Here is a 15,336-nt window from a genome sequence, read left to right on the forward strand (position 1 = left end):
TCCTTTAGTTTTGCCAGTGTTTCTCTCATGTATTTTGTGGCACCTTGATTGGGTGCATAAACATTTATGATAGTTATTTCTTCTTGTTGAATTGCCCCTTTTATTAGTATGTAGTGGCCTTCTTTGTCTCTCATAACATCCTTGCATTTGAGATCTGTTTTATCTGGGATTAATATTGCTACTCCTGCTTTCTTTTGGCTGTAGCTTGAATGAAATATTTTTTTCCATCCTTTCACTTTCAGTTTCTTTCTATCCCTGTGTCTAAGATGAGTCTCTTGTATGCAACATATTGATGATTCATTTTTTTTTGGTCCATTCTGCCAATCTATATCTTTTAATTAGGGAGTTCAATCCATTTACATTCAGTGTTATTACTGTGAAAGCATTTCTTGAATCAGCCATCCAATCCTTTGGTTTATGTTTTTCAGATATATTTTTTCCCTCTCTCTCTTAATGTCCTTTAATGAACCAATATTGAATCTCTTTATTACTGAACCTTTCTCCATGTCTCTCCCTCCTTTCCTTGTTTCTCTGTCAGTAGGGCTCCCTTTAGTATCTCATGTAGGGTAGGTCTCCTGTTAGCAAATTCTCTCAGCATTTGTTTGTCTGTGAAAAATTGAAGCTGTCCCTCAAATTTGAAGGAGAGCTTTGCTGGATAAAGTATTCTTGGTTGGAAATTTTTCTTTCTCAGAATTTTAAATATGTCCTGCCACTGCCTTCTTGCCTCCATGGTGGCTTCTGAGTAGTCACTACTTAGTCTTATGCTGTTTCCTTTTTAAGTGGTGAATTGCTTTTCTCTTGCTGCTTTCATACTTGCTCCTTCTCTTCAGTATTTGACAGTCTGATCAGAATGTGTCTCGGAGTGGGTTTATTTGGGTTTATTCTGTTTGGAGTTCACTGGACATTTATGCTTTGTGTATTTATGTTGTGTAGAAGATTTGGGAAGTTGTCCCCAACAATTTCTTTGAAAACTCTTTCTAGACCTTTACCCTTCTCTTCCCCTTCTGGGACACCAATAAGTCTTATATTTGGATATTTTATTTTATCTATCTTATCCCTGAGATCCATTTCGATTTCTTCAATTTTTTCCGCATTCTTTCTTTTGTTCTTTAATTTTCTGTTTTGTCATCCTCCAAGTCGCTGATTTGTTGTTTAGCTTCCTTTAGTCTTGTACTATGAATATCCAGAACCTTTTAATTCGGTCTACACTTTCTTTCATTTCCATAAGATCATCTACTTTTTTATTTACTCTTGCAATTTCTTCTTTATGTTCTTCTAGGGTCTTCTTCATGTCCTTTTGTATCCTGTGCCATGCTCTCATTGTTTGTCTTTATTTCTGTGATTAATTGCTCCAAGTACTATATCTCCTCTGAGCTTTTGATTTGGGTGTTTGGGTTTGGGTTATCCATATTGTCTGGTTTTTTTATATGCTTTAAAATTTTCTGTTGTTTTTGGCCTCTTAGCATTTGCTTAACTTGATAGGGTTCTTTTAGGAAATGTAGGCTAATTCAAATATTTATCTCTAATTTGTGAGATCTACAACTTAGTGGCATACACTTTCTCTAACCAGCAGGTGGCGTCCTCGGGGGGCCTGATTCTTGTGGGGTCCAATTGGTGCACCAAGTTTGTGTGTGTAGTTGGTGCTGTCCACCCTGAATGTGGGGCATGTATCTGAGTGGTTAGGGAGGGAGGGCGAGTTTAATAATCAAACCTCCCAGGTTTTCCTGGAGATTTAAGGCTGTTGCAAGAGTCTAAACCTTCAGTTCAGTCTTGCTGCAAATTGTCTCTGCTGCTGACCCACAAGTCTTTGATATTGGCATATGGTTCCTGGGGCTTTGAGTGGGTCCATCTTCCAAGCTGTGCCCTCCTAGGGCCTCTGCTGAGGGAAGGCTGTGCTACATCACAAGTGTGCGCTGACCCTCAAGGGAAGTTCTGGGCCGCCAGGCCATGTAGGGATGTTCCCACCCTGCTGAAAGGATGGCTGTATGGGACACATTAATTTCCCCCTTTCTGCACAGCTCTGCCTTCCTAGCTCTGGGAAAATTAGCTATGGGTTTGCAAAAGGCTATTGTCCATGCCTGATATTGTGGCGTGTGCACGTGATGCTAGAAACACTTCCCGCGGTACTGGGTTTTTTGGTATGGCTCTGGGCTGTGGCGCTGGCACCGGGCAGGAGCGTTCCCAGCCCACTGGGAAGATGGCTGTAAGGGGTGTGTGTTTTTCCCCCCTTTGGCTAACCTCTGCCTTCCTTGCTGCAAGACAATTAGCAGCGGGTATGCAAAAGGCTATTATCCACACTAGATATTGAGGCGAACCCACAGGTTGCGGAGATTCTTTTCCTGCTGCGCTTCACTGTGCGGTTCTCACTACCATATCCGCATCCACTTTTGGGTTTTTATAAAAGAACTAGTCTGACTCCAAACACCAACCCATGGTTTCCCCACACTGCAGCATGGCTGCAGGATATTCAGCAGGCTTACTCACTCATTCCAGAACGCAGACTCTGGGTTTCACCAAGTGCACGGTCCCTGTGGATTTAGCAGATTTTGTCCAGCTGGTGCATCGCTGGAACTGGTGTTCTGGGTGACTTTCTGGCTTTTATCTAGTATTTTTCATGGATGTGTTTTTTGCCCTGTCTCTCCTAACTGCCATTTTCCAGAAGTCCCAGAATTAACATCTTAACAGTATTTAGTCTTCCAGTCCATGAACACAGAATGTCCTTCTATTTATTTAGGTCTTCTTTGATTTCTTTTAGGAAATAGTTTTGTAGTTTTCTGTGTACAAGTCCTTTACATCCTTGGTTAGATTTATCCCTTGGTTTGATTCTTTTAGTTGCTATTGTAAATAGATTTTTTTTCTTGCCTTCCTTTTCAGATTGTTCATTATTAGTGTATAGAAACACTACTGATTTTTGTGTGTTGATCTTGTACCCAGCCACTTTGCTGAGTTTGTTGATTAGCCCTAATATTTTGTTGGTGGTTTTTCAGAGCTCTAGAGATCTCTGTGTAGGATCAAGTCATCTGCAAATAGGGAAAGTTTTATTTCTTCCTTTCCAACTTGGATGCCTTTTATTTCTTTTTCTTGCCTAACTTCTTTGGCTAGAATATCCAGTTCAATGTAGAATAACAGTGGTGACAGTGGGCATCCTTGTCTTGTTCCGGATATTAGAGTGCGCTGGTTTGAATGTATTATGTCCCCCCAAACTCCATTATCTTTGATGTAATCTTGTGTGGGCAGAGGTATCAGTGTTGATTAGATTGTAATTCTTTGAGTGTTTCCATGGAGATGTGCCCCACCCAGTTGTGGGTGATGACTCTCATTGGATAATTTCCATGGAGGTGTTGGCCCACCCTTTTAAGGTGGATCTAAATTAAATCACAGGAGCCATATAAATAAGCTGACAAACAGAAGGAACTGAGTGCAGCTGTGAGTGACATTTTGAAGAGGAGCAACAGCCAAGAGGGACGCTTTGAAGAAAGCACAGGGGCTGCAGATGAGAGACAGTTTGAAGACGGCCGTTGAAAACAGACTCTTGCTCCGGAGGAGCTAAGAGAGGACAGATACCCCAAGTGCAACAAGAGTGACATTTTTGAGGAACTGCAGCCTAGAGAGGAACATCCTGGGAGAAAGCCATTTTGAAACCAGAACTTTGGAGCAGACGCCAGCCACGTGCCTTCCTGGCTAACAGTGGTTTTCTGGACACCATTGGCCATCCTCCAGTGAAGGTACCTGATTGTTAGTGTGTTACCTTGGACACTTTATGGGCTTAATACTGTAGCTGTGTAACCACATAAACCCCGTTTTATAAAAGCCAATCCATTTCTGGTGTTTTGAATTCCAGCAGCATTACCAAACCCGAACAGATTTTGGTACCAGAGAAGCGGGGTGCTGGTGCTGCTGTGTTTGCAAATACCAAACATGTTGGAATCGCTTTTTAAATGGATAAGGGGAAGATTCCGGAAGAATTGTGAGGACCTTGACAGAAAAGACCTAAACTGCTTTGAAGAGACTGTTTGTGGAAATATGGACTCTAAAGATACTTCTGATGAGGCCTTGAACAGAGATGATGAATGTGTTGTTGTGAATTGGAAGAAAGGTGATCCTTGTTTTAAAGTGGCAGAGAATTTGGCAAAATTGAGTCCTGGTGTCAGATGGAAGGAAGAATTTGAAAGTGACAACCTGGAATACTTAGCTGAGGAGATCTCCAGGCTACATGTGGAGGATGTACCCTGGCTTCTCCTTGCAGCTTATAGTAAAATGCGAGCGGACAGAGGTAAGCTGAGAAGTGAACTCTTGGTTTCAGAGAAACCAGAAATTGGTGGCCTGAAAAATTCTGAACTTCCTGTGGGGAAAACCCCAGAAGCTACAGCCCAACATGAGGATGCAACCAGATATGGAACTCAGCAGCCATTTCAGTACAAGCCAAGATTGGAAAAGGAGTTAAGCAGAAAGGATTTGTGGGAAGTCCTATTGTCTGATGGCTTTGACCCCTGTGTGCTTCATGCGAAGCCAACAGAATTTTTGCGAGATCTTTATAGACAGAGCCATTGCCAGTCTGGACTGGAGGAGACAGACAAGGGACAAACTGAAGGAAAAATTTCTTCAAAGACAGCTATGGAGGTTGAGGTCTGGAGTCAAGAGGTCTTGGGCTGGGAGCACAGAGCAGCCCACATGCATGGAAAGGGTGAGTTTGCCCTGGAGGTCAAGGGCGGGCCTTCCGCCTCGATGCTCAGGAAATGTCCTGCCACCCCAAGCCGCAAAGAGGGTGGAGCACATTCCCAGGGAATTGGGGAGAGCCTGGCTGCCACCACACTGTTCTGAAGGGGTTGAGCATGTGCCCCGGAGATGGAAGGGAATCTGGGAGCTGCCCCGATGTTTGAGGAGTGTGGGGCCAAGAAGGTGGTATCCCCAATGTGTGGATGTGTTGGAGAACTCACCCCAGCATTTGGAGAGGAAAGGGCTGCCAAAAAGGCCCTTAGGAAGGGTTAGAATCCTGCTCTCTCAAGCCCCAAGGATGCAATGTTGTTCTGTAAATGACTCTCAGACTTTGAAATGTAATGGAGTTTGTCCTGCAGGTTTTAGGAACTGTTTTGGTCCTCTTAACCCTGTTTTCCTTATTGTTTCTCCTTATGGCAATGGGAATGTTTATCCTATGAATGTCCCTCCTTTGTATATTGGAAGCACATAATTTGTTCTAAGTTCACAGATCCACAGCTAAAGGAGAATTATGCCTTAGGACTGACCATGCCTGTAATTGATTTTGATGGAATTTTGTACTTATCTAATGTTACTGAAATGATTTATGTTTTTGTGATATTGTGATGGGGTGAATGCATTTTGTATATGGAAAGATAATGTCATTTTGGGGTCCAGGGGTGGAATGTGCCAGTTTGAATGTATTATGTCCCCCACAACTCCATTATCTTTGATGTAATCTTGTGTGGGCAGAGGTATCAGTGTTGATTAGTTTGTAGTTCTTTGAGTGTTTCCATGGAGATGTGCCCCACCCAACTGTGGGTGATGACTCTGATTGGATAATTTCCATGGAGGTGTTGGTCCACCCTTTCAGGGTGGATCGAAGTTAAATCACTGGAGCCTAATAAATGAGCTGACAAACAGAAGGAACTGAGTGCAGCTGTGAGTGACATTTTGAAGAGGAGCAACAGCCAAGAGGGACACTTTGAAGAAAGCACAGGGGCTGCAGATGAGAGACAGTTTGAAGACGGCCGTTGAAAGCAGACTCTTGCTCTAGAGAAGCTAAGAGAGAATGAATACCCCAAGTGCAACCAAGAGTGACATTTTTGAGGAACTGCAGCCTAGAGAGGAACCTAGGGAGAAAGCCATTTTGCAACCAGAACTTTGGAGCATACGTCAGCCACATGCCTTCCTGGCTAACAGAGGTTTTCTGGACACCATTGGCCATCCTCCAGTGAAGGTACCTGATTGCTGATGTGTTACCTTGGACATTTTATGGGCTTAATACTGTAGCTGTGTAACTACATAAACCCCCTTTTATAAAAGCCAATCCATTTCTGGTGTTTTGCGTTCCAGCAGAATTAGCAAACTGGAACATAGAGGGAAACATTTCAGTCTTTCACCATTGAGTATGATGTTTACTGTGGGTTTTTCATATATTCACTTTATCATGTTGAGGAAGTTTCCTTCTATTCCTGTCTTTCAAAGTGTTTTTATCAAGAAAGGATACTGGATTTTGTCAAATCCCTTTTCTGCATTAATTGGGATAATCGTGTATTTTTTTCCCTTCTGTTTGTTAATGTGATTTTCTTATGTTGAATCACCCTTGTGTACCTGGAATAAAACCCACTTGATCATAATGTATAATTCTTTCAGTGTGCTGTTGGATTCGATTTACAAGTATTTTGTTGAAAATTTTTACATCTATTTTCCTAAGAGAAATTGGTATGTAATTTTCTTTTCTTGTAGTGTCGTCTGTCTTTGGTATTAGGGTGATGTTGGCCTCAGAATGAGTTATGTAGTGTTCCCTCCTCTTCTATGTTTTTGGAAGAATTTGAGCAGTATTAGTATTAATTCTTCTTCGAATGATTGGAAGAATTCACCTATGAAGCCGTATTGGTTTTGGGCTTTTCTGTGTTTAGAAGTTTTTGATGACTTATTCAATCTCTTTACTTGTAATGGGTCTCTTGAGGTCTTTAATTTCTTCTTGAGTCTGTGTGGGTTGTTCCAGTGTTTTTAGGAATTTGTTCATTTCATCTAGGTTGTCTTAAGTTGTTGTAAACAGTTGTTCATAGTATCCCCTTTGATTGTTTCTATTTCTGTTGGAGTTACCACCCCTCCCATTTCTGATTTTTTTTTTTTTTCATCTTTTCTTTTCTTTTTTTTTCATTACCAGCCTGGTTAAGGGTTTGTCAATTTCGTTGATCTTTTCAAAGAACCAACTGTTGGTTTTGTTATTGCTTTGTGACTTTTTTATTCTCAATTTTATTTATTTATGCTCAAATATTTGTTATTTCTATCTTTCTGCTTGTTTGCGGGATTAGTTTGCTGTTCTTTTTTCTAGATCCTCCAGGTTGCAGTTAGGTCTTGTTTTGAGCTCTTTCTTCTTTTTTAATGTAAGGGGTTAGGGCCATAAATTTCCATCTCAGCACTGCCTTTCCTCCTTCCCATAAGTTTTGATATGTGCTGTTCTCGTTTTCATTCATCTGAAGATATTTACTGATTTCCCTTGAAATTTCTTCTTTGACCCAGTGATTGTTTAAGTGTTTGTTATTTAACTTCCTTATATTTGTGGATTTTCCAGTTCTCTATCTGTTATTGATTTCCAGCTTCATTCCCTCATGGTTAGAGAAAGTGCTTTGTATGATTTCAATCTTTTAATATTTATTGAGCCTTGTTTTGTGACCCAACATGTGGTCTATCCTGGAAAGTGATCCATGTTCATATGAGAATAATATGTATCCTGCTGTTTTGTGGTGTAGTGTTCTCTGTATGTGTGTTCAGTTTAGTTCATTTATCATATTATACAAGTTCTCTGTTTCCCTTATGAATCTTCTTTCTAGTTGTTCTGTCTATTGATGAGAGTGGTGTTTTGAAGTCTCCAATTATTATTTCTCCCTTCAGTTTTACCAGTATTTGCCTCATGTATTTTGGGACACCGTGGTTAGATGAATAAATATTTGTGATTTTTATTCTTCTTTGTGAAGTACACCTTTTATTAATATATAGTGTTTCTTTGTCTATTATAATAGCTTTTGACTTAAAATCTATTTTGTCTGATATTGGTATAGCTATCCCAGCACCTGTTTTGGTTTCTGTTTGCATGGAATACCTCTTCTCCAACCTTTCTTTCAACATATTTGTGTCTTTGGATCTAAGGTGAATGGCTTGTAAACAACATGTAGGTAGATCATGCTTTTTTATCCAGTCCAGCAAAGTGTCTTTTGAATGGGGAGTTTAATCCGTTAACATTCAATGGTATTACTGTAAAGGCAGTACTTACTTCAGCCATTTTGTCCTTTAGTTTTTATATGTCATATCCTTTCTTTTGTCTCACTTTTCTTTTGTTGCGACTAACCGCCTTTTATGTATTGTTGATGTTTTGTGATGTATCTGACTGATCCCTTTTTCATTTCTCTTTCTGCATATCTTTAAAATATTTTCTTTGTGGTTACTCTGCCATTTGTATTATACAACCTACATCTATAACCTACTAATTTGAAAGGTACCACTTAGCTTCAATAGCATACACATTTTCGGTTTCCATATCCTTCTGTTTCTCCTCTTTACATTGTTTTTTTCCACTTTACCACTTTATATTTTGCATGTTCAATAAAAGAAGTGTGCTTTTTTTCTTGTTCAATTGTGTTCTGATACTGATAGGAATTAAAGAGTAGTGTTCTATGTTGAGGTTACAGTACTATTGCATTTGCCTTTTTAGTTACCATTACCTTTACTGATAATCTGCATTTCTTCACAGTACTCCAAGCTAACTCTCTCCTGTCTTTTCCTTTCAATCTGCAGAACTCTCTTTAGTAATTCTTGTAGGCAGGTCTTTTGTTGAAACTCAGTGTGTGTTTATCTGTGAATATTTTAAACTTCCCCTCATTTTTGAAGGTTTTTCTGGATAAAGAATTTTGTGCTGGCAATTTTTCCTTTTTCAGTACCTTAAATATATCATACCATGGCTTTCTTGCCTCCATGTTTTCTCATAAGAAATCAGTACCTAGTGTTATTGAGGATCCCTGATATGGGTGAATCACTTCTCTCTTGCTGCTTTCAGAACTCTCTCTTTATCTTTGGCATTTGACATTGTGATTAGTATGTGTCTGGGAGTAGGTCTATTAGGATTTATTCTGTTTGGATTACATTGTGTTTCTTGTACATGTGTATTTATGTCTTTCAGAAGTGTTGGGAAATTTTGGGCTGTTATTTCCTCTGATATTCTTTTTCTCCCATTTCCCTTCTCTTCTCCTTCTGGGATACCCACAATGTGTGTGTTTGTACACTTCATGCTGTAACTGGATCCCTGAGACACTGCTCAATTTTTTCTCTTCTTTTCTCTGTTTATCTGACTGTATGATTTTGATTGTTCTGTCCTCTAGTTTACTGATTCTTTCTTCTGCCTGTTCAAATCTATTGTATGCCTCTAGGGTATTTTAATCTCTATTATTTTGCCATAATTTCCATTTTGTTTCTCTTTAAACTTCCAAATTCTTTATGCTCACACATTATCTTCTTAATATACTTGTGGTTGCCCTTGTGTATACTTGCCTTCATCTCCTTGAATTCATTTAGGAGATTTGTTTGAACTTCTTTTATTCATTGCTCCAAGTTCTGTCCCAAACTCCTCTGAAGTTTTAATTTGTTCCCTTGACTGAGTCATATCTTCCTGTTTCTTAAGATGGCTTGTAATTTTTTGCTGATGTTTAAACATCTGATTATTTTGATGAGTTGACTCTGATGGCCAGTTTCTCCCTCTTGTCTAGGGTTTTATTTTTGATTGACTTTGTGTTAAGGCTCTTCTTTGATGCTTTGTCCAACTTATTTTAGATCTTTGGATTAGCCCATGTTTAAGTGGTCAGATATTTTCAGCTGTTCTTCACCCGATTCTTGCCCTGGATATGCAGTACAAATTTTAAGATTGCACTTTTGTGTAATTGTTTCACCTCCCAGAGAAAGTTTCCTTTCCTCTGTGTTCTGTCTCTTAGAATCTCGATCAGTTCTGTTTGTTTTTGTGCAGAATTTTCTCCCCAGCTCCTATGATTTTTTTAAATTTTCTCTCTTACTCTCATTATTCCATTTTCCTTACGGTCTGCAGTTCTGGGACTCTCCCATCTTAGAGAAGTTCAGTTTAACCTGTTTTTCCTCCCTCGTTTTTTTTTTTTTTACTCTGTAAGGCATTTCTGGCTCCAGTTTCTTCCCCATTAGAGTAACCCACCCCAGACAGACAGAAAGGGTCAATTCAGAAAGACGGGTCACTTCAGAAAAGTTTGTTTTGCATTTAGGTGGTCCAGCCAGCTGACACTGGATTGAGTGAATACAACACTTGCCAACCTTTCTACCATGGTCTCCTTTGTTTTTCTTTCTCCCTGGGGGTCCTTTTGTATGCAGCACTCCTCAGCAGCTTGTGTTCTGCCCTTGGTCCCTGTGCCTGGATGTGTGTGGGGTTCTCACTCGCTGCTGTGAGTGCCTCTATAGTCTGTGGGAAGTGGGAAGGGTCTGGGTCACTGCCTCTGAGCCACTGAGTGTGGGGGAGGGAAGAGGACCAACAGGTCCAGTATGGAAGTTTCCCACCTGATATTTTTTTTTCTTTGATTCAGCATTTTTGGAGTCCTTCTCCAGTCTCTAATGTCCTCCAGAGTTCTAAGCAAGCAGAATTTGTCCTATCATTCCCTGAATTTCTGGGGAGGTTTTTTCAGGGGATGTCTTAGGCTGCCGTGTTGATGTTGTCACTTGTATATTTGTTTTTGTTGTAAGCATTTTAAGGTATTGTTTTGCTGTATTTACACAGCCCTCCACATTAGGCTAAATCTTTTCAGCTGAATTGTGTCTCCCAATATAGTCTTTTTTCTATTGTGTTAGCAACTACTAGTATATTCTCCATTTTAAACATCTTATTTCTAAGAAAGAGTAGTGATGGATAAATGGAAACAAAATGAGAAACTATCTGAAACCATCATCTTTAGCCACTGACACTGCACCATTTTCTGTAGACGGCGGGCGTCACGGCATCTCCACCTGTTCATGCCAGCAGTGATGGGGTTTGTTGCCACTACGACATCCATAGTATATTATCATAATATCGAAACTTCAAATTTTCCCAAATTACTTTTAGGTAAGTAAGACCAAGTTTTTTCCTGAAAACCTCTGTTTTGTTCTGTTTTGTTTTTCCTCATGGTAAATACTATTAGAGTCAGTTGGGAGTGGGAAGTGTGGTGAATACACATTAGTTAATTCATCTGTAATTGCCTACTAAATGTGGGGATGAAGATAAACTGAGTTACTCTATGCTCTGAAAACTGCATTCCCTCCTGGAATCCGTTCTCCACAAATGGTCCTTGTGGAGTGTCGGAGTGTGGTGGGGAGAAAGAGGAGGACATGTGCTCCCCTCTGGCTTGCAGAAGCTGTGCTCTAAGAAACAGAGCTCTTGTAAGGAACGTGCAGTCTCCGTTTCCATGTGTGTCTGCCTCTGGCTTGGAGACCTGAGGCTTTCCCCAGAGGTCCAGTCCCTTAGCTGCTGCTGTGGGAGTGCCATACTCGTCCTGGGACTTCTGCCTGGGTAGCAGGGGTCTCTCGGAAGCAGAAGGTTCTTCGTAGCAAGCTGAAAAATGTGCTCTTCTGTGAAGCAGCTGCCCACAGAGCACAGCCCATCACATCTTCACCCGGCCCAAGTGTGTCATTAAGGCCCTCTTGCTTCCTTGTGCTGTGGAAATCAGAGACTCTAAAGGGTTGCTAATTTTCTCTCTCACATAGGCAGAATTAATACAGTCATCTCAATTTGTTATATTAAATGCTCTGACCCATCTATTCTATGCCTGGGTGTGCAGTTTCATGAAGAGAGCTGAGATGAGGGTATAGAAGATGGAACATGGATAGTATCCCAGGACCTTGAGTCTCCTGAAGTTTTAGGTAGAACTGTGTGTCTGTGTGAGTGAACACCTACAATTTTTTCTTTTCTATTTTTTTTTTTAGAGCAGTTGTAGGTTTACAGAAACATCATGCAGAAAAAACAGAGTTCCCATGTATCCCCCCCCACCCCAAACAGTTTTCCCTATTAACATTTTTCAATAGCGTGTTACCTTTGTTACACTTGTAAAACAATGTTATTAAAATTATGGGTTTAACTTTAGCCTACCGTTTACGTTGGTGTCCACGCTGTATATTGCACAATTCTATGGATTTTGTATGTGTATGTGTGGTAACTTATACAACCTAAAATTTCCCTTTTAATCCCTTTTTGAGTATACAATTCAGTGGTTGAACATCTGCAATTTTTAAGGTTCATAGATTTCATTTTGTTGTCAGTATTATGATGAAAAAGAAATTATTGATAATAGGAATTAGGATAAGAAATAGCTAATCCACACAAATAGCTTTTTAGCCTTTTTCTTTGACCAGAGGATGTTTTAATTTAAAACGAATGGGTTAAAATACTGATAATTTAATTCTATATTAGGCAAAAAACAATCTAAAAAAAGTAGACAGGTTTAAGTATTAATTTAAAAGGCCTGACAAAGTCTAAATTATGTTAATGGAAAACTATTCAGTGCAAAATGGCAGGCAAATGTTATCACAGAAATCTTTAGATGAAGATGCCAAAAATGGAAATTTCTAACAGGCAACAGCAAGAAAAAATGACATGAGGAATTTTATAAGCTACATACAAGTTACTGGAAAACAGATGATGATTTAAAAGTTATAAGATTTAAGTATAAAGGAAATGAGATTTCACTAATATTTTGAAGGAAATGTAATCAGAATCTGGCTATACTTTTTATGTAGATTTAAGTCAGAAGGTATAATTTGATAATATTACGAGGAAATGCTATTTGAAGGAAAAGATAGTCTGATTTTCTTATTAGGAGAGGACATTTGGACCTGGAAAAATATCATTTCTTATTTTAAGATCACAAAACTATTGTCTCACTATTTTATTATGAAAATTACTAAACGTATAGAAAAGTTGAAAGAATTGTGTGAATAACCATATAAAACCCCACCTTGATTCTCCAATTGACATTTTACCGTATTTGCTTTTATGTATCTACATCTTTCCATCCTTTTATCCATCCATTTAAAAAATGTTAGGCTTTTGAATTTTTATATACTTTCAAACTTAGAGGACAATTACAAAAATAATACAAACCACATACAGAGAACTCCAACATACCCGACATCTCAGATAACCTCATCCACCAGTCTAACCTTTTGCTACATTTGTCAAATCATTCTACCTATCTATTCATCAATCTGTAACTCTGTAATTCGTCTATTTGTCAATCCATTTTTCTGAACACTTTAGTATAGGTTGTATACATCATGTTCCTTGAACACTTAATACTGCTGTACATTTCCTAAGAACAAAGATAATCACTTATGTATCCACCTTAAGTGCAGTTATCAAGTTGAAGAAATTTAACATTGATTTAAAGCTTACAATCATATTTCAGTATGCTCATATGTCCCAATAACATCCTTTCTAGCCTTCTCTCCTCCCTTGTTAAATCCCATCCAGGATCATGTATTGCCTTTAGTTGTCACTGTCTCTTTTGTTGCTCTTTCTATATATTTTTTCTTGTAGGAACATATATACAACATAAACTTTCCCATCTCAGCCACTCCCAAGAATACATCAGTGGGATTAATCACATTGACAATATTGCAGTACCCTTATCACCTTCCATTACTAAAACATTCCTATCTTACTAAACAGAAATCTAGACCCATTTTCATTTACTTCTCATCCCCCCTATCCCACGGGCCTGGCAACCTATACTCTACTTACTGTCTCTGAGCACTTGCTTATTCTCTGGTATGTTCTTTGTAGTTACCACAGGGCATAAATTTAACATCCTCAGTCTGAAACAATCTTGTTGCTATGGTACAAACTTAACTTCAGTAGTATTCACAAACTATGTTCCTAATCCCTCCATCCCTCTACCTTTATGTTGTTCTTGTCACAGATTACATGCTTATACATTATGAACCCCAAACCACTGATTTATCTTTGCATTTTATGTATTTGCCTTTCAGATCTTGTAGGAAGTAAAAAGTGGAGTTACAAGCCAAATACACTGCTACTGGAATTTGTTTACTCCTGTTATTATCCTTAACAGAGATCATTATTTATTCATGCAGCTTTTATCTACTGTCTTTTGTTCTTTCATTTCAACCTGCAGAACTCTCTAGCCTCTCTTATAGGACTGGTCTATTGATGATAGATTACCTCAGCTTTTGTTTATCTGGGACTGTCTTAATCTCTCCCTCATTTTTGAAATACAATTTTGCTGGATATAGAATTCTTGGTTGGCAGTTTTTTTCTTTAGGCAGTTTGAAGTATGTCACCCCACTGCCTTCATGCCTCCATGGTTTCCAGGGAGAAAGCAGCACTTAATCATATAGAGGCTCCCTTGTACATGATGTGTTACTTCTCTCTGGTAGCTTTCAGAATCCTCTCTTTATCTTTGGCATTCAAACATTTGATTATAAATACCTTGGCATGAGTGTTCTTGGGTTTATCCTGTTTGGTATTTGTTGAGCATCTTGCATGTGTATGTTCGTGTCTGTTTTGTTTAATTTGGGAAGTTTTCAGCCATCATTTCTCTGAATTGCCTCTCTGCCCCTTTCTCTCTTTCCTTCTGGGATTCTCACAATACATATATTGGTATGCTTAGTGGTGTCCCATAGGTTTCTCAAGCTCTGTTCACTTTCCTTCATTTTTTCTTCTTTCTGCTCCTCAGACCGGATGATTTCATTGTCTTATCTACAGGTTCATTGACTCTTCTGCCTATTCCTCTTTGCTGTTGAAAGTTTTAGTTTCTGATGCTGTGGTCTTCAGCTCTCTTTGTTTCCTTTTTATAATTTCCATCCCTCTATTGATATTCTCTTTGTGTTTCATCTGTAATTTTCCCAGTTTCCTTTAGTTCGTTATCAGTATTTTCCTTTAGCTTTTTGAGTGTATTTAGGACCAGTTTTTAAAGTCTTTGGTATGTTCTAGGTCTGATCCTCCTCACTGATGGTTTCTAATGCATTAATCTTCTTCTCTTTTGCTTGGGCCATCACTTCCTATTTCTTTGTGTGTTGTAGTCTTTTGTTGAAACCTAGATATTTTAATATTTTAATGTGTTATTGTCAGAATTTAGACTGAGTCATCTATTCCTTAAGCTTGTATCCAGCTATTTTTATTACAGAGCTTTCCTTTAATGGCAGGTTCTAACAAAAAAGGAGGAGGAGGAAGAGAAAGAGGAGGAGGAGGAGAAGAATAAGAAAACACCTTTTGCAGTATTTGCAGATTGACCCATGCCAATGCTTTCCTTCAGGGCTTATTCACACAACGAGTTTAGAGAATAGCTCCAGGCCAAAGCCTAAGAGCTGTCCTAGGAATGCCCTTCTGTACACAATAGAGTGGCTCATCTTTCCTAGGAAAGTTTCTTCATGGTCTCTGGCACTGCAGTGTATGTCCTAGAGACAGCAAACCTTGCCCTGGGCAGCTGCAACTTGGCTACTTAACATTCTGTAAGAGAGCTCTGTAGCTGCCTTCTACACACATGGCAAGTTCTGGACAGTGAGTTGCTTAGGCCACCACTGGACAGATTGGGCCAGATATACATGTTCTCGTGTGTGTATGAAGGTATGCTG

At 39.2% G+C, this 15,336-nt stretch overlaps 1 protein-coding gene across 7 annotated transcripts in view; it reads left to right on the top strand.

The window, feature by feature from the left end:
* Nucleotides 1–15,336, top strand: part of ABCC9 (ATP binding cassette subfamily C member 9) — a 164,455-nt gene that overhangs the window by 29,557 nt on the left and 119,562 nt on the right. For 6 of the 7 annotated variants that reach the window (XM_037845658.1, XM_037845659.1, XM_037845657.1 and 3 more), the window contains one exon: nt 10,692–10,813. The exons of the other annotated variant lie outside the window; for it this stretch is intronic. In XM_037845658.1, coding sequence (XP_037701586.1) covers nt 10,692–10,813 — 122 coding nt within the window. The remainder of the gene's footprint in view (nt 1–10,691; nt 10,814–15,336) is intronic. 7 annotated transcript variants of the gene reach the window in all.

Source organism: Choloepus didactylus, chromosome 8 (genome assembly GCF_015220235.1).
Source record: "Choloepus didactylus isolate mChoDid1 chromosome 8, mChoDid1.pri, whole genome shotgun sequence".
Taxonomy (NCBI): Eukaryota; Metazoa; Chordata; class Mammalia; order Pilosa; family Megalonychidae; genus Choloepus; species Choloepus didactylus.